Source organism: Clytia hemisphaerica, unplaced genomic scaffold (genome assembly GCF_902728285.1).
Source record: "Clytia hemisphaerica strain Z4C2 unplaced genomic scaffold, Clytia hemisphaerica genome assembly, whole genome shotgun sequence".
NCBI lineage: Eukaryota > Metazoa > Cnidaria > Hydrozoa > Leptothecata > Clytiidae > Clytia > Clytia hemisphaerica.
In genome coordinates, this window is record NW_027104391.1 from 484,134 (window position 1) to 508,122 (window position 23,989).

At 35.1% G+C, this 23,989-nt stretch overlaps 2 protein-coding genes and 1 long non-coding RNA gene across 4 annotated transcripts in view; 2 read left to right on the plus strand and 1 right to left on the minus strand.

The window, feature by feature from the left end:
* LOC136819932 (laminin subunit beta-1-like) overlaps positions 1-19,071 on the plus strand; it is a 50,230-nt gene extending 31,159 nt beyond the window's left edge. The window contains exons 21-33 of the mRNA XM_067076173.1: positions 6,205-6,343; positions 6,623-6,728; positions 7,692-7,997; positions 10,941-11,104; positions 11,433-11,582; positions 12,912-13,045; positions 15,215-15,356; positions 15,895-15,998; positions 16,461-16,629; positions 17,418-17,686; positions 18,168-18,303; positions 18,703-18,831; positions 19,012-19,071. Coding sequence (XP_066932274.1) covers positions 6,205-6,343; positions 6,623-6,728; positions 7,692-7,997; positions 10,941-11,104; positions 11,433-11,582; positions 12,912-13,045; positions 15,215-15,356; positions 15,895-15,998; positions 16,461-16,629; positions 17,418-17,686; positions 18,168-18,303; positions 18,703-18,831; positions 19,012-19,071 — 2,008 coding nt within the window. The remainder of the gene's footprint in view (positions 1-6,204; positions 6,344-6,622; positions 6,729-7,691; positions 7,998-10,940; positions 11,105-11,432; positions 11,583-12,911; positions 13,046-15,214; positions 15,357-15,894; positions 15,999-16,460; positions 16,630-17,417; positions 17,687-18,167; positions 18,304-18,702; positions 18,832-19,011) is intronic.
* On the minus strand, positions 922-1,647 carry LOC136819919 (uncharacterized). Its single transcript, XR_010848500.1, has 2 exons — positions 1,578-1,647; positions 922-1,427 (listed from the first exon to the last, which is right to left on the minus strand). It is a non-coding gene; the product is annotated as an uncharacterized lncRNA (long non-coding RNA).
* Positions 19,072-19,202: 131 nt separating the features above from the next.
* Positions 19,203-23,989, plus strand: part of LOC136819916 (laminin subunit alpha-4-like) — a 31,496-nt gene continuing 26,709 nt past the window's right edge. For both annotated transcript variants that reach the window (XM_067076156.1, XM_067076157.1), the window contains exons 1-3: positions 19,203-19,334; positions 20,116-20,292; positions 21,267-21,518. In XM_067076156.1, coding sequence (XP_066932257.1) covers positions 19,243-19,334; positions 20,116-20,292; positions 21,267-21,518 — 521 coding nt within the window. In that variant the 5' untranslated portion in view covers positions 19,203-19,242. The remainder of the gene's footprint in view (positions 19,335-20,115; positions 20,293-21,266; positions 21,519-23,989) is intronic.

Here is a 23,989-nt window from a genome sequence, read left to right on the forward strand (position 1 = left end):
CAAACTGAAACATCATGATAATATATAGATGCTTTAAGTTTCAGCTACGTTGTTTAAGAATAAAAATAACAGGACAAGGATGTTAGCACGAACAAAAAGCTAGAAGAAATGTATAAATATAAATAAAATGGAGTATTGTAATAACAAAATGACCAAGGCATCAGTAAGTGTGATTAAAGAAAACAATGATGTCTTATTTTTAACTATAAAGAATGGATTTGGGAGCGGTCGCTTTTTGAAAGTCTTTAATGTATTTTTTGAAATTATTTGAGGGTCATTCAAGTGTTGCGTCACTTTATTTTACTCATCATTTTGGTGGGACTATCACCTAATTTTTGTTTGGGATTACCTAATCCCTATTAAAGATTACATAATTCCTCTTTGGGATTATCTAATCTAAGGCAATCCTTTTTGAGATCACCTAATCCATGTTTAAGATTACCTAATCTTTAATTGGGATTATACTGAATCCGTGTTAATATGTTTTGGAGATCACCTAATCCCTGTTTAAGACTACCTAATCCTTCACTTAATCTCTCTTTGGGATTACCTAATCTCTGTTTGGGTTTACCTGCTTCAAGTAAATCTTTTAGAGATTACCGAATCCCTCTTTGAGACCAACTAATCCTCATTTTTTCTTCCAATTCACATCATTAACTGAAATCGCTGGGCGAGGAACGCCTCCGGCGTTTCCACATTTGATAAACCGCAGACTGAAATCGAAAGAAATCCTGTTCAACTACATTCATTATTCTCGAAAGTTTGCATTTATTTTGCTACTCAATTGTGTCGTGGTAAAAGATTGTCTGACATTGTAAAAAAATTTGATAGAACCGACTTTTTCGCAAATGATCAAAAGATAGGACACTTTTTGTTAAAATATTTCCCAGGACATGGTAGTTTTTAGCAGTAAATGTTCAGTTTATTGTATACGCTCATTTATTTGTATTTATTCTGTTATTCTAAAATAATGTATAAAAAAATTTTCTTTCAAATATTCAAACCAATTTTTATCTCTTGAATATTGTTCCTTGTTTTGAAGATGTCTCTTAAACTTTGTCGTTGATTGCTTGTTGAATTCCTCGATATCCATTTCATTCCACATGTGTTCAAACAGTTTCATCGTCGTATTGATAATGTTTTCTTTACATAAGACATGATGTTTTTGTGCTCCACCTTCTTCTTGGCATCCTTTGCACATTTCATTGACTGTCTCTGTTAAAGCATTGATCATCCTTTCGGTGGTTTTATCGACAATTCCCATGAGATATTCTTCTCTTTCAATGAAGAACTTTGTTGCTTCTTTTTCCTCATCTACTTTCAAATTTTGATCAATCTCCGATTGTGAGAGTGGTTGTGATCCAGAAGAAAAATCCATAATTTGCAAATATATTTGATTGCGGGTAGTAGTTGTTTCTGCGAAGAGTCTTAAATAAAAAAAGTAGTTTTCAATGATTTCTATAATATATGCTACTTTTCTTGCGCTAACTTATTCATCAGCTTTTATTGAAAAAAGACCCATACATATTTTAGATTGAGATAGATGTAGTATCAAGAAATAAGTGTGAAAAACATACCTATTACCCTTGATAATTTCGAATCCAGTCTGCTAACAACTGATCGTCAGGCATTTCAATTATGTTCTCATGCTTTCAGTGGCGGCCTGGCAGGGGGTGCAGGGTGTGCAGTGCACCACCCAGAAAGATCTGAGAGGGGCGCCGAAAGAGCTTTTCAAGGGGGCGCCAAAATTTTGTTGATGTTTAATTGGGCGACTTGGCGCCCTTCGACATGTTTATAGCGCCTTCTATAAGTACAATGTTAATTTAGGATGTCCACCCCCAAAATGAGAAATTGCCAAAAAGATCGAAACGTGTTTGGTTTTTTAGGTCTTATGCTGGCTAACTTTCTCCTTTTTAAAATATCTTTTAAGCTGTTTGACGTTTCTTACACTAAATCTTTTTGCCTGCGGCGCCAATATTAAAAAGAGGTAATTTTTCTGATAAAGTTTTCGAAAATAAAAATATAGACTAAATCGACTTGCTAGGTATAAAATTTCCATTTCAAGTATCAACATCTCATATTTTTTATTTGAGGAGCTTTATTTTTGGTGCTAAATCGGTATAAAATGGGGCATTTTTAGACATTTCAAAAATTTAAAATTGAAAAATTTTCCTTGTTCAGAAAACTATAACATTTCAAATTATAACAAGGAAATAGATATCAAGTTATCATTACCACCACCTTCGTATAAATAAAAGTTTTTTAACTCAACCAGTCACTGATCTTACAGACTGAGTTTAAGCATACCAAGATAATCACGACGACAGACGAAAAATGTAATAGGCTAGTGAAAATACGAAATTTGATTGGTTGAAACTCACTAGCCTGTTAAACTTTCGTTCGTCGTCGTGATTTCACCGATTTACTTAACTTCACTAATATTTCCACTTAATGATCGAGGGCGCAAGTAAGGACAAAATATAGGGGCGCCAATTTCATAGTTTGCACCACCAAGAAAATTAAGCCAGGCCGCTACTGCATGCTTTACTTTCTTTGGTTCGATGATCGATTCTTCTTCTTCTTCACCACTTGAAAGAACGATCAAATCGAAAATTCTTGAAGAGTTTTCCATTCTAATTTTAGCTTGCCTTAATAAAACTTCGAAACGTATTTAAAAAAATTCGATGAATGTATATTCTTTTTGTTTTGATTTGATTTCAAAACTATCGCTGCAATTTTTCTTTTTCAGCTTATTCACTCATGCGTATAATAATACAACCGAACAAAAAATATAACAAACAATCATTAAGCATTTCAAATGAATAATTTTCTTTTCTTAATACAAAGAGATACATCGTGATAAATTCTATCTTAAAATTTTTGATTTTAAAATCTTCTTTTTCAGTCCATTTACCCAGTGTTCATCATTTAAAAGTTCTTTTTTGCTGTTTTATTAATCATCTTGGGACTATCACCTAATTTTGTTTGGGATTACCTAATCCATATTAAAGATTACCTAATCCCTCTTTGAGATTATCTAATCTAAGATAATCCTTTTTGAGATCACCTAATCCATGTTTAAGATTACCTAATCCCTCTTTGGGATCATCTAATATAAGGCAATCCTTTTTAAGATCACCTAATCCATGTTTAAGATTACCTAATCTTTAATTGGGGTTATACTGAATCCATGTTAATATGTTTTGGAAATCACCTAATCCCTGTTTAAGATTAGCTAATCCTTCACTTAATCTCTCTTTGGGATTACCTAATCTCTGTTTGGGTTTACCTAATTCAAGCTAACCTAATTCAAGCTAACCCTTATCTCAGATCACCTATTATAAGATTTCCTAATCCATCTTTGTAATTACCTCTGATTCAAGTAAATCTTTTAGAGATTACCGAATCCTTTTATTAGATTACCTAATCCCTCTTTGGGATCTTAAAGAAAACTCGCTTCTTGATGGAGTATATATAGCAAATAATCAACCTATTCATAAACTTGGTAACCATTGGCTCTTAGTTTTGGTTGCTAAATGAAAAGTTGTACTTTTTTACAGTTTTGGAAGAGCTCTTCATTACTACAATATAAGCTCATGTCTTTTTTTTCTTTTCTTTACAATCGATTTTGGGTCTGAGCTAGCTTGATCTTATTCTATATTTCCTAGTCTGTTTTATTAATCATCTTGGGACTATCACCTAATTTTGTTTGGGATTACCTAATCCATATTAAAGATTACCTAATCCCTCTTTGGAATTATCTAATCTAAGGCAATCCTTTTTGAGATCACCTAATCCATGTTTAAGATTACCTAATCTTTAATTGGGATTATACTGAATCCGTGTTAATATGTTTTGGAGATCACCTAATCCCTGTTTAAGATTTTCTAATCCTTCACTTAATCTATGTTTGTGATTACCTAATCTCTGTTTAGGTTTACCTAATTCAAGCTAATCCTTATCTCAGATCACCTAACCCCTATTTATAAGATTTCCTAATCCCTCTTTGTAATTACCTGATTCAAGTAAATCTTTTAGAGATTACCGAATCCCTTTATTAGATTACCTAATTCCTCTTTGGTATCAACTAATCCTCATTTGAGATTAGATAATCCCTTTTATTTTTTCTTCCAATTCACATCATTAACTGAAATCGCTGGGCGGGGAACGCTTCGGCGTTTCGTATGATGCCTTGTCGCCATTTTGTTTATTCCTTTAACGGCTCTCCAGCTTTGAAAAGGTAAAAACTGAGAAAAAAACATGAGCAATTTTCATCCTTTTATGGAGGGGGGGGGTTGTATTTTAACGGTGTGACGGGATTGGCCCTTTTTTAGTACGGGAAAACGGTATTTTAAAATCAGATGGTGACAGTATTTGCTCTTATTTTTTGTCATTATGCCGGTATTTGAACCTGTACAAACCGGTGTGACGGTGTTATTATTTTTTTCAATTTTCGGGATTCCAGGATTTAGCAAAAATTTTGACGGGAAAACGGTATTTCGAACCCCTACAAACCTCCTTTTATAGGTTGTGATTTAATCGAAGCACAAAAATTATATCTTGATTTACTTTAAACAATGCTTATTCATTTTCAGCTCTTCTCATGCCTTGTCGTTTTAAAATTTAATTATTGAAAGTAAACACAATGCCTATTCATTTCTGCTCTAACACAATGCTTATTCATTTCTGCTCTAACACAATGCCTATTCATTTCTGCTCTAACACAATGCCTATCCATTTCTTCTCTAACACAATGCCTATTCATTTCTGCTCTAACACAATACCTATTCATTTCTGCTCATGTTAGTGTTTTAATCAAAGCGCAATATAAAACAATGCTTATTCATTTTCAGCTCTACTCATACCTCGTCGTTTTAAATTTAACGACTTAAAGTAAACACAATACCTATCCATTTCTATTCTAACACAATGCCTATCCATTTCTGCTCATGTTTAGTGTTTTAATCAAAGTGCAATATAAAACAATGCTTATTCATTTTTGGGCTAACACAATGCCTATCCATTTTTGGGCTAACACAATGCCTATCCATTTCTGCTTATAGACATCTTGAGAACAATAGCCATTCATTTTTAGTTCGATCCATACCCCTTTTGTTTTAATATTATTGAGATAAAGTAAACACAATGCCTATTCATTTCCGGTCTAACACAATGCCTATTCATTTCTGCTCTAACACAATACCTATTCATTTCTGCTCATGTTAACAATACCCATTGTGTTCAAACTCTCCTATTCATGTTAACACTATCCATTCATTTCTATTCATGTTAACAATACCCATTGTGTTCGCTATTCATGTTAAACAATACCCATTGTGTTTAAACTCTCACTTTATATCTACTTATGAAATTTGAAGGATTTTTGCCATTTCCGAAAAAAACAGTCCTCGCGAAAAATTCGAACTCCCAAAATCCAGCAGATCTTAATCGAACGAAACCGATTATCGAACCAGTCGACACATTCGACCTATTGAAATTCGATTGACGAACGCGATTAAATCTCAGTCTATTATATTATATATTACCGTAGTTTTCAAATTCGATCGATATTCGATTCCGTTCGATAGAGATTTGATCGTGTTCGATTGAGATCGTCTGGCCAAAATTTTATCAAAGCCCTTAGGAAAACGATAGAAATTGCAAAAACTAATCCGCCTTAAGCTTATTTCACATGTGCAGAACAAATTTACTTTAGACCTTGAAGACTGGGGAATATCCCTAAGCTAAAGTATTGTTGTAAGGGCTTAAGTGAAGTTTTCTTACGTTCAAAACGTTTTGAACGGAAGGAAAAGTCACTTAGCGCGCGCGTGTTACCCTTGAACCCCGAGATTTATGCCTTCGAGCCTCTGGTCAAATAATTAAATATATTTGCAACCTTTGGTGATGCTTATTGAAGCGAGTTGAAGTGTTGATTTGGAGTGCAACTAAAATGGGTGTTAGGTTGAAATGACAGGGGCCCACGCCATGAATTTAACAGTGGAGGGGAGCAAGAATATAAAGTCTAAGGAGGCGCAACCAAAAATTTATTTTTTGCAAAAAAGTGTGGGCCCTGGAGAAGGGAAGACTTTGTTTCTAAAAATTTCATTTTAAGCCCCACGACAAATCGCTTGTAAGGCTATCATTTGGGAATCCCCCCCCCGCCCATATGTCAAGCTATGGAGACTCTACTTAATTCTATTTTAGGATCTTTGCACCAGCTCGTTCTCACGGTGAGAATGCTTTGGAGGCTGTGGACTCTTACGAAGAAATGATGAAGGTGTTGAATTCAACGGAACGAATACGAGATGAGACGAATGCCACTTCAGATATGGTGAAAAACATGGTAAAATTATTATTAAGATGACATCATATCAAACTAGATAGATGGTAAAGGGCTACTGTACTGCACGCTGCTTTATGATACTGTCTTACCACTCATAATAAGTTTTATTTTAAGTTTATCCCCAATAGGCTGAAAAGCGTGTTTAAAGTTTTTTCGTTTCGCAGAAAAAAAAAGATATTCTCCCATCTAAATATTTTGGTCTGGTAAAGGTTTTGGTCTGGTATTAATTTCCCCTTAAAATATGCAGCTCTTCAAAATGCTCATTTCTTTATCTTCAAGCTGTCACGTGATCATTTGGATGAGTTAAAGAAGAACATGACGAAAGGACACGACGATTCTGTCAACATTCGAATGGCATTGGATTCACAAATGGATCTCGTCAAAGGTTAGTTTAGTCGATTATATAAAAATTTAACTCCTACTCTAACCCTCCAATTATGGCTCAAAAATAACCTTTTTGGTTGAGATCACGTTCATACGCTATGATTCCGTTTCGCTCCGGGACGAAACGAATCCATTCTATTGGTTACATTCAAGTTTAACGTCACTTCTAACCAATCAAATGGCTTCATTTCGTTTCGGAGAGAAACGGAACCGTCACGTACGAAAATGGTCTGACACCTCAAATTATATTTCCTTGTCTGCTACACGTGTTTTTTTTAAGAACGTCCAAATTTCTTTGAGCTTTTAAGCTATAGTATAGCTAGTTATATTTTTACAAATGTTCTCCATTTTCACCATTTTGTGAGTATTTCGATGCAATTTCCTAAGAAACTGCTGCAAAGCCCTAAAAAAACCATAACAATTTAAAGCCATAAATTCTGTTTCAATTGTTTTACAAGTTCTTATATAGTTTTTTCGTTTATTTTATCGATACTGAGGTGTGCAGTCATAATCCGTATAAAAATCCCCGGACTGGGAGCCTTTTATTTCTTTCCATTGTTTCTTACTTGAACTTGCGTTGAGAAATTAGTTTATTTCTGCTCACTTTTTGATCATTTGACTAAATCTTTTTGAACCAATCCCAAGATAATTACTTGGTAACGTGATTAAAAACTGACCCATTCGATTTTTATCTTTTCATATTGACAAATGAAAAAGCTAGCAAAAAGTTAAAACAATAAGCTTCCAGACAAGAGTTTTTATTACGGCCTATGATCAATTGACCTTAAGTCCTTTTTTAATTACTGAGTTTAAGCATAATCACCAACGATGGACGAAAAATGTAATAGGCTAGTGAAAATACGAAATTTAATTGGTTGAAACTCACTAGCCTGTTAAATTTTCGTTGGTCGTCGTAATTTTACCGATTTATTTAACTTCACTATTATCGCTCTTTTAAAAACAGGTTTGGAGACTGGGGCGAATCGAATCAACAGAACTTCCATCAATGCAACAACCATCATCGATCAGGTCTTTAAATTATATCCGACACTATTATCGACCTTCTCAACCAATAAACAAATCGATGAGCACATCAACAAAACTACAGACCAGATTACGGTCAATATAAGTCATGTTCTAAAACAACTTGAACGTCAAAACACAACCATGTTGTTATGGAAACGTGTTACAGAGTTAGCCAATCAAACTGAAACGATCAAGACGGTGGAAGAAAAAACAACCCAAATATTTAACTACACTAAAAATATAAGTAAGTTAAATTCAAAATGCCTCCTGGCAATTTCACTAGAATGTTTACCTTCTTAAGACACTTGTTTTTGCTAAGAAGACTTAGGAGAACTGGAGACAATAATGGTTGAACGTGATTTGTGGAGTGGAAGAGGTTTTTTATGGGTCTAGGTCTCCTCAAATTCCTAGAATTAAGTTTTTCGTTATGTTAGATGCTAATGGGCTGTTCCATTTAATCCATACAGGGGGTAAACGAACCTTTTCAAGTCAAAACAAGAAGCCCGTTGAGCGTGAAGGCCCAGCAAAAGCGAAATTTTCGTTATTTTCGCGAATTTCGGAATTTCTAAAAATTCAAAAAATTGTTAACAAGATTTCAAATTTCCCCCAGGAAAGGGATGGCCAAAGGATTTAAAATTTTACTGCGTCAAGCAAAACAAAATGAAAAATAAGTCGACAAGGATAATTCTCCCTTTCTTCATTTCTTAGAACAGGGAAGTGAAAAAATAAACAAAACATAATGTATAGTCAATGAAAAATGAATTGAATGTTGAAAGCTTGAAACTTTCTTCCCGAAGGTAAACAATCAAATCCAAAATATCATCAAATTCAACTTCCATAAGAAACAACATCAAAAAATGCAAAAATGGTGCCACATCGATATATTGAGCTTCTTCGTTGTATTGTCTTTGTTCATATTCTCCCTCTTTCCTGAATCAAGGTCAATTCGACTTGAAAACAATTATGTGAGTTGAGTTTGAATAATCCAAGCCATCGACGACCGTTAAATGCCACAGCTCCAGAAATGAGCATTTCATTTAATGTGTAGCATCATGAAAAAAGTTCCAATCTTGTTCAAATTTACACATGAGCTGCATTTTAGTCTCCATTGCCATATTCCATTTAATCGGTATTTGAAATAATTCTGTGTCAAGTTTGAAAAATCAAGCCACCAATTCGTTAAACGAGACAGATCTAGAAATAACCATTTTCACACGTAGCATCATGGAAAAAGTTCCAATCTTGTTCTCAATTACACATGAACTCCATTTTAGTGTCCATCAACAAATTCCAGAATCAGTTTACTTGAAATGATTCTGTGTCGATCCAGTTTGAAAATCATGCCACTTCCTAGCCACGTCCCCCATTGTGATTGTCACTGACCGTTGTTAACAGCGACAGATCCATAAGTAACCAAGAAATATTCAATTTTACACATGAGCTGCATTTCTGTTTATTCATTTTTATATTAGAAGCCATTATTTCCTAAAAATAAAGTCTTTTTGAAAACAAGAAACTAAAAAATGAAAGTGACTTAAGGTAGAATTTTCACTCAGAAAGCTTTATGAAAACTATAAGATATGACAGAATGTTGAACAAGTTTACAACGAAAAATCACTACAAATTTTCTTTGGTTTGAAAGTCTCTTGACCACTAAAGCAAAGAAAATGTTTACTCAGGTAAGTTATGGCATGTCTCAAAAACCTGAAAATTACCATAATTTTTGAAGGCCATTAGCCGGCAGAAAATGAGGAAACCAATGATTTGCAACGAAGGATACCATGATGAAGTTTCGCTGTAGGGGTGTTACCTAATTGTTTACGCCCTTATTTTCGCGAAAAACCGCAAAAACTAAAAAATGCTGACGTCAGCAAAACTTGTTTTTTGAATAACTCCAGTTTGGCTAATGGTGGAAACATGAAATTTGGACTGAAGTTAGACATAATTTAAAGGATCATTTTGCAAAAAAAAATTTTTGGAATTTTGCTGACATCAGCACTTTATTGCAAAATTTCGTATTTTGCTGATTTCTGCTGACGATAGCAAAATTTCGAAAAATTTTTTTTTGCAAAATGACTCTTTTAATGATATTCAACGTTGGTCCAAATTTCATGTTTCCACCATTAGCCAAACTGGAGATATTTAAAAAACAAGTTTTGCTGACGTCAGCACTTTTCGGTTTTTGCCGTTTTTCGCGAAAATAAGGGCGTAAACAATTAGGTAACACCCCTACAGCGAAACTTCATCATGGTATCCTTCGTTGCAAATCATTGGTTTCCTCATTTTCTGCCGGCTAATGGCCTTCAAAAATTGTGGTAAATTTCAGGTTTTTGAGACATGCCATATAACTTACCTGAGTAAGAAAGTATGAATCCTCGCTTCGACCGCCATCTTGTTTTGTTCTGAAAACGTTTGTTGTTTAAGGAGCGCAGAATCAGAAAATATATCTTTTTTAGCCAGTATCAGACTTTTTCCGGGTTTTCCCTGTCCAGACGGCAAAAAGTGTGTTACTGATATTAAGCGCCGTTTCTACCAAAACGGACAGACAGAAGGAAACACGGACAAAAAAATAGTGACACTCTCTTTAAAGGCCCACTCGCTAGCACTGGGCCAAAAATTTTTTGAAAATGTGTGAATACCCCCTGAAAAATAGCAGAAGTTGCAAAAAGCTTTTGGAGAAGTTCTTTTTATATCAAATGAAGGTAGACGAACTAAATTCAGTCTTCCTGGAAATTCTATAATAACTTTTTTTCCCCTGGAAAAATGAAGAAAAAAACATGCCCAGGACATTATTTTCGGATTACCTCCTGGAAATGTTCTTCCATCCCATGTATAGATATAAAATGGAATGGCCTAATGAAGTCACGCAAAAAGAACCAAAGTTTCACTAAAAACAGTCCCTTTATTTCCTCCTACAGTGGAACCTCTGATTTGCGGACATTGCCAGGGAAAAGAATCAGTGTCCGCCATGCACTATTTAGAGAATCTACTGTATTCTTAATTATGATGCTTTTACATTTCAAAAAAAAATTGTTTTGTATACTTTTTAGTTTCTGTCACATCTGATGAAGTGTATGAAACTTTTAGTTATGTTTTTAAAATGGGAAATACATATTTATGAAGCACTGCAACTGTATCGTGCACTTTTTGAATGTTTGACTACATATTTGATTTTGTATACTTTTAGTTTCAAATGTTTCCGAGGTGCTTTCTAACAGAAGTTTGTTATTACACCATGTGGATTACGCGATGAAGATCAAAGACATGGTGAATGCGTCCACGGATGATATACAACAACGTTTGACCATGCTGAGAGAGAAACTTGCTGCATTGAGATTGACAGTGTCAGAGGTACGAACATTTTTTTTAGGTTCTGTCTTTGTGATAATGACAGGACCTCCCACTAGACAATGAAGTCTGTTTGATAATACGTCAATTTTACGCTTGGCAGTTTGACTCAAATACCAAATTTACCAAAATTTACCCTTTAAAGTTCATTTGCTTTAAGTGTGCACTATTTTTTTTGATTTACTTGCCATTTTTAACCAATGCTCCAAAAATAATTTGTAAAAGAAGATAAAAAATTATTTAAGATAATTAAATAATCCGACCGACTTGCCCTGTCAAACAACAAACTAATTCGACCTCCTCTAAAGAAGTATTTCTAAATCTTTTCCAGATTCAAGCACCAGTTGAGATACATCAAGGAGATGAACCAATCCAAATTAAACAGAATGTGACAACCAGGCAGAATTTCTACCAGTTATCAATGAAGTTAAAAACGAGTAAAACGAGTGGAGTGGTTTTTACTCAAGGCTCTCAGGGACAGGTATAATTCATTTATATGATTATGCCACTGACCTTTATAAATCCTGGACCCAAGCTATATCCGCCATCTTTGATCGGAGTGTTTTTGAAAGTGATACCAGCTACCGAACTAGTTTTGAAGTAATTTTGGAATACTTTAAAGATTTGGTATTTAACGTGGATATCCCAATAATACAAGACGTATAAGAAAATCTTCCAAATATTTTTTATGAGATCCTCCACGGTCGGCCGTGTTAGCTATTTATAAACTGAATGTAACATGAAAGGCGTGGTGAACCGAACTGGGAACCCCTGGCACCCCCCCCCCCCCTCAAAAAAAATTATTATTTTTCCAAAAGTTGGTAGCTTTGAAAAATCTTGTATTAATGGCTTCATTTTGAACATAATCCTTTATAGTCGCACGGCTGAGGTCGAAAAACGTTTCATTTCGTGATACATCTTTTAGATTCCAAAAAAAACAACGGAAACTCGCAAATTAGTATGTGTAGATTACAAAATCAAAAAGTTTCCACGATATTATCGTGCAAGTAACGAGTAATTGGCGATTTTTTTGCGTTTCCAGGCAAAATTGCAAGGCCTGGAAATTCATGATTTTTGGAGGGTCTTCAAATTAAAAAAAGACCTATATCACATGATAGAGCTCTTCAAACTGAGCAAAAAAGTGTATTACACCAAAGTCCCAACTTCTCTAGATCAAAATTTATTGGCCTATTTGTGGTAAAAAACTGATGGAAAACAGGGAATTTCCCCACAATCTGAATTAATTTATGCAAAATTAAACACCTTTTTGACCACAAATAGGCCCATAACTTTTGATCTAGAGAAGTTGGGACTTTGGTGTAATACACTTTTTTGCTCAGTTTGAAGAGCTCTATCATGTGATATAGGTCTTTTTTTAATTTGAAGACCCTCCAAAAATCATGAATTTCCAGGCCTTGCAATTTTGCCTGGAAACGCAAAAAATCGCCAATTACTCGTTACTTGCACGATAATATCGTGGAAACTTTTTGATTTTGGAATCTACATATACTAATTCGAGAGTTTCCATCGAAAAAAGTGGAATCTAAGAGGTGTATCACGAAAATCATTTTCTAGCCACTTTTTTCGACCTCAGCCGCGCGACTATTAATCAGATGCGTTTTCTAGCAATCTAGATACCTTAGATTGCGAATTTTTTTCCTTCGGGCCAAACCATGGCCTGGCCTTCGGTTTATATTTCTCACTTTGCCCCCTCAAAATTAAAATGCTTTCTACGGGCCTGTTTCAGTATTCTGCCTCTATAAAGCTATGCTTGCATAGAAAGACATAAAGATACTTTCTTAAATCATAGGACGGATTTGTCAAAGCACACATCGATGACTCCTTACTGACAGTGGACTTTGCGACAAAAGATGGAAGCTTCACCAACAAGAACTGGGAAATTCCAATATCTGATGGCACTTGGAAAGATATCCACTTTTCAAGGTATGAAATTTCCACCAATATCCATAGATTCAAACTAAAACTTGAACCACTGATCTTTATATATCCCTGGAGAAAGTTACTCAATTCCGGCCAATTAAAAATCTTTGATCTTTTTTTTGAAATTGGTACCCTAATGGCGGCAATACTGAATAGTGGTGAAAATGCATCGAGAGCGCTAGATCTTCTTTTCCTCGAATACTTTTGATGATGTAGCTCTGTTAGACGTTAATATTTAACATTGCACTGGCTTCTTCTCGGGTACCAATTCCAAAACTAACTCCGATCAAAGATGGCGGATATAGCTTGGTCCAGGGATATATAAAGGTCAGTGGTCTGAACTACATACAGACTACCTGTTTCTTTTTCCACTCCGGAATTTATGCTTCTGCATGAAGTTGAATACACCCTTTTTTATAGGAGCACAATTGTATAAAAACATCAGGCTCAAAATGTCGAAAAATAAGAACAATTTAAAAACAATGCTCGGCCTGACACGGCAGAATTCTAGGTGAATTAAGGGCCAATGTAGTAAAAATTAGGATAGAGAACCTCCAAAATGTCAAAATATTACCCTAAAAATAAGAACAGAATAAGAAAAAATACACTGTTCTCGAAAATGCATAAAATAATTGCGAGCCTCGTTCTCAAAGACTTGTTGCTACGATACTTCAACGTCGTCAGACTGCGTATTTAAATGAAATAATTATTTCAAACGATATTTACACATGCAAGATATTTTCCCAAAAGTAATTAATGTTTGCAACCATTTGCGGCTTTGTATCAAAATTAGAATGGGTCTTTTGGGAAAACATCTTGCATGCTTAAATGTAGTTTGAAGTAATTATTTCATTTGAAAACGAGGCCCACAATGCAATTGATTTATTTCGAGAAGTTTTTATTTTAAACGCAAAGCAGAGTCTTAAAAATATTTACCCATTGTTCTCGTGATAGACACGTTTTTTTTTATAAGAATAAGGCTTCGATGGGCAAAATGTTAAGAACAAGTTAAGAACATTTTAAGGTTTCGTGGACTCAAAAACAGCCAATTTCTTAGAAGAACATTTTTAGACTTGAAACTCAAAAAGTTGAGAATATCTGAAGGCTTCGATAGGGACCGCGAAAGACGGGGGTAAAATGGTTGGAATCGACCAAAATGTTGATTTTAGGTTTTAGACCACCTATAACCATGGGATAAGTTTTAGAAGCATTCTTATCATTAAATAAATGTCCTGTAAAAGTTTGGTGGCCATAACTTTATTTTTTATGAAAATATGAGCAATTTTGTAAAATTTTGAATGGCAGACGACCTACCAACAGAAAATTGGATTTAGACAGGTGAGCGCGTCCTCAAACCCCCATGATGTTATACATTTTTGGAACTGGAAGAGATCAGCGCTGTTTGTTTTTTTTGTCTCATTGACCCAATCAAATCCTACAAAAAATTATTCAGTTTTTTCTGGGAAAAAGCCACTTTTGAGGGCTTTAGCTGTCCTCCCCGGCATTAAGACAAAGATAATATGAAATTTCAACCTTTTTACATATTCTTTGTTAATAAAAATTAACATTTTCAACCGCGCTCTGCTGTCTTTTTTGGCTCAAAGTTTATTGGTATTCGAGAAATTCTACAGAATTGTCGAGCGCGTGTTTGTTTACAATTCGAAAGTTCAAAGTCCACGGAGAGTGACAATCTGCCAGCTCTCCGGCATACAGGATATTTTCGATTCATTCGTACGGCAAACGAGAATTTTGAAAAAAAAAATTGATAAAAATTAAAACTTTGTCTTGAGAACCTTCGTGCCAAGTTTCAATGTTATAGCATTAATAGAAGTAAAGTTATTGCAAAAAATGTATTTTTCGACATAACCCCCGGATTTTCACTTTTAAACCTATTTAACTATGATTTTTACAAAAATCCTCGAAAATCGTTCCATAAAAAGGGTCATTTTCAGGAGATAGAAAATTTCATATCTCGAGAACGGCTTGGCCGATTTTGATGAATGACCCCTCATTTTTTTTCTTTTTTGATGCTCTTTCCAATGAGCATGGTTTCAATGCGCTAAAAACAATTTGAAAAAATCATTGCGGTCCCTAGCTTCGAAAATTTTGGATGTTCTTATAAAAAAACGTGTATAAAAAGTGTATGGAGCATGGTTTTTTATTATGTTTCAGAATGGAGAACTCATCACGACTAACAGTCACATCAATGGAAAACGATAATACGCAACAAACCTATGGTCATTTCTATTGGGCACAAACTCAGTTGCAATCTTTGGAAAGTAAAGAAATGGAAAGCCGTGTTGCTAGCGGCGAGGTAAGTGTCACAAATATTTACTTACGGGCACGACGAATATCTCAGAAATCTTAGAGTAAATTTTTTACAATGGAAATTTCCATAGCGCGACACACACGGGAAACATGAATTTTGCCGAGTTTAGGAAATTTCGAGTTATTAAGTAAGGTTCATAAAGTATTGTTAACTGAAGTGGCCAGAAACTTGTTCGAATTTAGGAGAAATTAAAGTTACAGAGCCTTAGGCCAATTAAAGTTAAGGGTAACTTTGAAAGACAATAATATTAAGGATATATAGTATCATCGGTGCTTGATCTAGCGTACCACTCGTACATTCATATTTGCTTAATGTTTTTAACATTCATAATAGCTCTGTTGGGGAGCAAGCTCTGCTTCTCCGTTCACCACAGGCGATTACGCGAAGCTCAACACTTAGTGTTTTGAACACTCTGGTGACAACAGCAGTCTATGCTCGCGAGTCTTGGGAAGGTCGAAACACGTGTCTGCGGATAGATGTAAAATTTAGAATAACTTTAAATGATTGTACTTTCTTTTTGCAGGCCGAAGACTCGTTTGTTGGATGTTTGTCTTCTTTCCGTATCAACGACCACCCGCTTTCGTTACTCAAAGCTGGTTTTACCGGACGCAACTTATGCAATGCAAGGTATGTTTGTTATGGTGAATCTAAACAAACTAAAATTCAGTTGACGTGCTCTAGTTTGAAGCTACAAAAATGGTACTTGATGCCTCTTTTCCTGATGCTCAGTAATAAAGTTATGGATTTAAGGTAAGTGGAGCACTCCAGGAGGAGAGTTGCACCACATGTAGGAACTTTCGGGTAGACAGCTATTGAAACGTATCGCATTTTTAGAATAATCAAAAACTCCGATAATATCTATTTTCCGAGTTCGTTTCCTAATCTTCATAATTTACTGTATCTCACCGTTTGCCGGAAGGTGGTAATATTTCAATAGCTGTCTACCCAAAAGTTCCTACATGTGGTGCAACTCTCCTCCTGGAGTGCTCCACTTACCTTAAATCCATAACTTTATTGGAGTTTGCAGGTCGCCTCCAACTGCGGTCGCAAAGTTATAAAGGTTAACATAGTTTTTCGATTTTTTTTCAGTTCGCCACAAATCCATTCAAATATAATGCCTGGTATCAGTTTCTCTGGTAACGGCTTTATCCTTCAAAATTTGACCAAATTCAAGATGGCGGGTGATTTCCAAATCGAAATTCAATTCAGCACAATGAAGGAAAATGGAACTTTGTTCAAAATTGTGAATCAGGAAAATGTATGTTTTAAACTGTTTCTACATCTCTTTTAAAATGTCTATTTACCATATGAAAAATTTTTGGGATTATCTTGGGCCAAAAAAATCAGTTTTTTCCAAGAATATTACCACCTTCCGGCAAACGTTGAGATACAGTAAATTATGAAGATTAGGAAACGAACTCGGAAAATAGATATTATCGGAGTTTTTGATTATTCTAAAAATACGATACGTGTCAGATTGTTTCGAAGGTATTACAATAGAAATCTCTTAGGAATTCCTCGAGGGAATTCTATTGTAATACCCCCGAAACAATCCCAGAATGCATCGCTGTTTTAAAAAAATCAAAAATTCCGATAAGGTCTATCAAGCTGCCCACTAATTACACCCCTGTCTCACAGCCCCCATGGAGCTTTTTTACGAGAGTGGGGATAAAAATTAGAAATCCCAATGGGAATAAAAACTCTATTCTTCCAAGCTTAAAATATCCAGTTGGGATGGAATCTCGTACATTGAATTTCGATTGGAAATGAAATCAAATTCAATTTTCCAATTGTAGGGAAGAGGTGGCCCTCTTTTTAGATTTTCCGTTAATTAAATTATTTCAAATGGACGCTAGTGTGATAAGGAGGATATAAATTTAACGCCAGATGTTATCAATTGTACGACGCAAAAAAAGCGCAAAGTCAACCAGAGATTTAGGAAATGAGGAGTTGCAAAGGAGACATGCTTCTAGGCTTTGGCCTTTACTTCATGAGGTTATGAGTGTATTAATTAGATTTTCATTAATTTTTCCTTTAATGTTTCAGAAACCAAGAATGATTTTGGAGATTTCTGACAGCAACATCATACTCACTATATCAACCACTAACAGCAAGTCAAGTTTCTTGCGAAGCAACCTTATTTATGCTAAAGGTCATCCGTACAAAGTACGCATCACTCGTCTCCATAGCAACCTAACCATGCATATTTACCGGAACGCAACTCATTTGATTGATCACGTGGCTGTTGTCATTAGCAACTTTGATTTTGTTGATTCTGAACGGATTTATTTTGGTGGTGATGAAGACAATGAAAGGTAAGGGGATGAGACCACAGATATCTTATATAAAACACTAGATAGAGCTACTCTGTATTTCTAAAGCAAAGGCAAGTGAAACAAAATAATCCGCCATCTTTGCTGAAAGTAGGCCACAGTAGAAACCTCGTTTTTCACTGTTGAAGTTTTTTGACGCTGCAATGACTTCAAAATTTCATGGATCCCGCAAGCTAAGCGTTTTGAAACTCTACAAATCTTCAAATGGTTTGGATGTTCTTATAGGTGCAAAGCGGTTGAACGTTAAGTACAATGGAGTCTTCATAGCTCGAACACGTACGAGGAAAAAAAATTGTTCGAGTTATGGAAATTTCGAATTATAGAGTAAGGTTTTCAGGGCGGTGTGAACTGAAGGGGCAAGAAAACTTGTTCGAGTTAAGGAGACATTCGGGTTGTAGAGGTTCGAGTTGAAGAGTTTCCATTGTACAATAATTAACTGATATCCTTTTTATTGACGTTTTAGTTCCACCTCATTTTCTGGATGTTTATGGAATGTTCGTTTGGCGGATGAGAACGAACCAAGTCTTTATGATCACGTGATTAACGAAATGACAAGCATCAAATTTCAAGGCGTCAGTTTCGATGGATGTTTCAAAAATGTAGGTCTTCCTTTTTTATTCCAATCTTGAACACAGATATCTTAAATTAAACACTAGAAAGAGCTACTCTGTATTTCCCAAAGCAACGGCTGGCATCATCTAGTTTTTTATAAGATATCTGTGATCTTGACCCTTTTAAGTTGCATGAAAAATCCCTTTTGAAGAAGTTTGTCACTAAAAATGCATTTTGAAGAAGTTTGTAACACTATGATTTTGTGATGATTTTTCGTTTTAAGAAGGACAAAATTGACATATTTTAACATGATTTTCAGTAGAATTATTATATTAAATGGTGCTGGTTAGAGAAGCTGTGTTTTGCTCAGAATTTGATATTTTGATCTTAAAAAGCATACACTTCTGAAACAATTTTCATAGAACTCTATCGAAATCTTTATTTAGGCTGAATCTGGTATTCATGTAGCAAGCGAAGGCTTTTCGATGATTACGTCATCCAATGGTTTATCCTCGATCGCTTTAACGTTCAAAACGAGTCGTTACAGTGGAGTCATCTTATCATTTAACCATCAGGTAGTTAACATGATAATAAAGGACTTTATTAAACCTTTAAGTGCCAATGTCGTATATATCAGACAGAGATATAAGCCTTTAAAGTTTGAACTAGCCATTTTCTTTAAAAAATTAGAAAAAAATGACCGCGGCACTTGAAGGGTTAAAGATTTTCACATAAGTGTTCCCGTTTCATATCAGACACATGTTTTATATCAGGACGGCAAAACGTTTGCAAAAGCAAAATGTTCCTCCTTCTGAACAATCTTGCTCCACATCCGTGTCATATCAAAAATTTTGTAAATTAAAACTCTTCGCAATCTAATTCACTATTACATAACCCAGTATTACAATAATAATTTCTATTTTATTTTATTTTTTTAACTTCAGGGATCCTTATTTTATTTGTCACTTATTCACGGCAACTTGTTAATGCAATATGGTGACTCAGCTGTGTATTTTACAGACCAGATGTATAGCAACAATATTTACTATCGATTAAGAATGAACTTCTTTGCGACCAAGTAAGAATATATACAGAATCGTCGTTACTTTATGATTTTGTGAGGCTAGACCGATTAGGAGGTATTCCCAGCTGGCACACAACGTTGTCTCGACGTTTATCTAGTGTTCACAACATCCATATAATGTTAGATGAACGAACAACGTCGTGTGCCAGCTGGGTTAAAGGGGAACAATTAGTTTTGGAAAAGGTGCAAAGTTATCCCCGGAGAAAAACCGTTCTGGTCAACTTCAAGAGAGTCGTGAGAAAGAATTTCACAAAAGTGGAAAGTCGAGGTTTTCTCCGACGAAAAGAAAAACCCGACTAAGTTTTCCCCCTTTTCCCATCTCTTCCTTATTCTTTGACCCTTATGAATCTCTTTATATATAGTTGTAGCGCAGGCTATGATTTTATTTCGAATTTTGACTTTGCCATAATCAATATGAAACATATGAATAAGCCAAACGATTTTTAATATAATATTTCATAATATTTTAACTTGTTTTGTCTTTTGGACCCTCTACGTTTGAGAAATCTTACGGCGGGTCATTGGAGGTGTAGAGAGAGTGTATCTACCCTTATCTGCCAAAAGTTAGTCGGCCCTAGTGACTAAATTTTGGCTTGTTGACTAAAATTAGGGCCGACTAAAAATTTAGAAATTACCAAAACTTGATTATTAGTCGGCCCTTAGTGACTAAATGTTGACGAGATGATTAAAATTAGGGCCGACTAATAATTAAGGCCGGCTAAGTTTTGGTCGAAAGGTATAGTATACTGAGAATCTTTATCATATTATTTTTTAGTATAACCCTCTCTATTGATGACAAAGCAGTAAAAAGCATTCAACTCCAAGATACAGTTGACTTTTCAAATTCAATCGATGTTAACCTCGGTTTGAACAGGCAGCTTAAAAACGAGGCTGTTCCGATCACTAACGGTTTGATCACCGATTTGAAATCGTTTGACGTAAACGAAAAGAGGTAAATGATCTTCCCAATAACTTTTGACACAACATTAAAGGTTTTGGTTTTTAATAAGAGTGATATCCTTTGCTTACTCCTCAATTTTAATTCACAAGTCTTTTTGCATTGGATTGATACGGGTATGTGGAGCAAGATTTTTCAAAAAGAGGAAAAGAAAAACATTTTTTTGGTTATATCAGCTTAATATAATAATAGGCAGACACTGCCCTGGTATGGAATATGTTTCTGATATGAAACGGTAACACTTATATAAAAATAAAACCTTTAAACGCTTTTTCTTCTGTTCCCGTTTTACGCATGTCTTATATCAGGACGGTGTCTCCTATTGATGTATTGTGCTCGATTTCATGCTGAATAAACGAAAAATTGCTTTTCTTTTCCTCTTTCTGACCAATCTTACTCCACATTCGTGTCAATTCAACCGAATGTGAAAAAGCTTTTAAATTAAAATTGACGAGTAACCAAACGATATCAACTTATTAAAAACAAAAACTTTTATCAAACTACAGTCTCCTGTCCTTTATAAAATTGTTTTAAAGCGACATGAAGATTTCCTTAAATTCATAAAAAGTTGTTTGGAAGGGGAAAAAAGCACATAACTTTCCTTCTCTACAACCCTACATTCTAGATGGATCGGAAGTAGTCAATCGCAATTTAAAGTACTTACAGATAGATAATAGAGTCGATATTTTACGTGGATAACCCAGTAATTTAGGACTTTTAGACAGTCTTTTAATTGTTTTCACGGGGTCCACGGCCAGCCGACTCAGATATCTATGAACTGAACGGAACATTGGAAGGAGTAGGGATTCGAACCGCGAGTCCCTGGTTTGAGACGCTGACGCCTTTTACCACTTGGCCATCGCTCCTTAAATCGCTACTTAAAGGCAATAAAACATAACAAAAGCAAATTACAGGAGAGAACTCTTACTTGAAAGCTATCATATAAATAAATTTTATTTTCCTTCTAGCGTTATGGATCAACTTATGTCTAACGGGAAGAAGATATTTGCGAATGGTGTTCCTCCTTCCGCTCAAAATATACGGCCAACCCGCCCAGCTACTATTCCACCCACCACCCTCCCGCCTCCTACATGTGCGAATGATTTTCGACCGCTTGAAGTCACTAACAAGAGTGATTGGTATGGCTTTCAAGGCGACTCTTTACTAGCTTTGAATCCAGTCAATGAAACAGAACAAGTGCTTAGCTACTTTGCTGTAAAGTAAGTGAATTTTATATGTATGGACAACCTTATTAAGGCCGACATTTAATCCAACGTACTCTCCCAGTGTATGAAAAACTAAAAACGTTTAGCTTTTGAATGTCAAGAGTCTTTAATCTTGCCGAAAATGTCGCATCAAATGTAATGTTTAATTGCTAACATAGCAAAAGAATTTAACACAAATGGTCGTCTAAACACTTTTTGGAGATTTTCAAATTACTTAATCCCCCAGCGGTTTTCGTGAATGCGTGAATGGGCTTTTTCACTTGCGTGAATGCGTGAAAATTAATCAGAAATTGCGTGAATGTGTGAATTGGAAAGCCTGCATGAACAAAAATTGCGTGAATTGCGAAAAAAACATTGCGTGAATGCGTGAATTTGGGAAAAAGATTTGCGTGATTGTGCGAATTGAATCCGCTGGGGGGGCTCCTTAAACAGGACTAGATTAAAATATAGTCGACCAAAAAACTAAACGATTAATAAAACTCCCTCAATTAATCTGTAATCTATGTAATTCAAATATTTCTATAATTCGAAGATATTTCCTATGGTCCGTCCCTTGATGGTTTAATTAAAGAACTTCAACTTTAACAGTGTTACAACTTATTATCCCGCATCAGTAAGATTCTCGCGATTTCATTGGTCGAATGACATCACGTGGAGGTGGAATATAAACCGTATCTGTCTTCCTCACATTCGATTGAGAAAAAAAAGAAGACATTGCATATTTATTTTTTTTTATTTATGTCTCTTTAATCACCAAAAATCTCGGTATATCTACTAAAAATATATACCAGTACAAGTAAAAATAAAATGTTACAACTTTTCTTTTTTTCTTTTTTTAAATAAAAAAATATTTGATCGTATTGAACAGAGTGTGACCAGCACCATCATAGCTAGAATTCTTAACTGGATCAAACAAAGAGGCTGGGAAAAGATATTAATGGGTCAAACTTGAAGAAACGTACAGACCAGAACGCCATACAAAAAAAAACGAGCCGAAAGAGACTGAAAGATTGATATTTGCTTAAAATGCCAAAAATCTAAATAGACTGGGATTAAGGTGAAAGTGTAGGTCAGACAAAAATAAATACTGTATCATATATATCATAAATATCATATGATAAATTTAGTTTAATCACAAAGTTTAAGTGGGCTACACCAAAAGGAAACCTGATAGTCACAAGAGATAATAGGGCGACAAAACTCGAAAGTATTATTATAATGAGCGACAAAACTTAAGTATTGAATTTCTGAACTGAAAAAACTGAACACAAAAATTGGATCCAAAGAAAACTCAAAAGTAAAAGCCAGGAACTACAGTCATAAAAATTAAACAGATATGTCACATAAACATTCTTTCCTATCAATAATAAGCAACTAAAAGAGGTAAAGGAGCTACTGTAAAAGAGAGGTGAAAAAACCTAGAAACCTGAACAGTGGGATAAGGGATAAAGGGGATAAATAAAAAGGGTAGTGAAGAAAAAGGGATCAGGTTCTTTTCACCTCACATTGTAGTAGGTCCTTAAAACCCTGTCTATATTCAAAATTTTGCCAATTTGCCAGATACATCTTACAGGTATCAATGTTCTGTTTATCTTTGTCCTTTACCAACCGTCCATTTTCCAAAAGACATTTGTTCGCACCATTAATTACAATATCTATTGGTTCTAACCCAAAAGTATCACATGCATTTATCAAATTTCCCAGAACAAAATGACTCCTTTCGCTACAAGTTAATAGATGCAGAAGATAAGGGGCAGTGATTCGATTTTTAAAGAGTTGATCAAAAAGTTGTACCCTCCTTTGTAAGATGAGAGTTGATATCTCTGAGATGTGGAAAAGATCTAGCAAGTAGTTTTTACTGTACTTTGACAGGCCAAGCAAGGATTTAAGACTGGATCGCCCACACCTGTTGAGCTGCAAGTTGGCAGTTTGGTTAATGTCAACGATTTCCAGGCCATAAAGGAGTTGAGGTATTATCACTGTCTTGTAGATGGTCGCAATGCTGTAAGGGTGGAGTTTCCTTATACCTGAAGAGACGAGGGATGCAGTTGTGGCCCAGAGCTTGTTTATTCTGTTTGTAAGATGTTGCTTCAAGGTGAGTTCATTTGAGGTGATAGAATTTATCCATTCAAAACCGAGATGAGTTAGGGTTCTTTTAGGGTGGATGCTGACGTTGTTGACGGTTATTGTCGGATTTGGAATTAGTGATCTGCCTGATATTACAAATTGAGTTTTGTCGTTGAATTTTATCAAATGTTCACAACCTTTTTTTTACACATTTATTTATCATCATCTGCAGGCCTCTAAGGGTGGGGCTGAGAAGAATAATGTCGTCGGCAAAGGCGATAATAGAGGTATCCATGTTGGGTAGGTAGGTACCAGCGTTCAGAGATTTGATGTTTTCCAGTATGTCCTTTGTATAGAAATTATAGAGATGAGGAGAGAGGATAGATCCTTGCCTTACC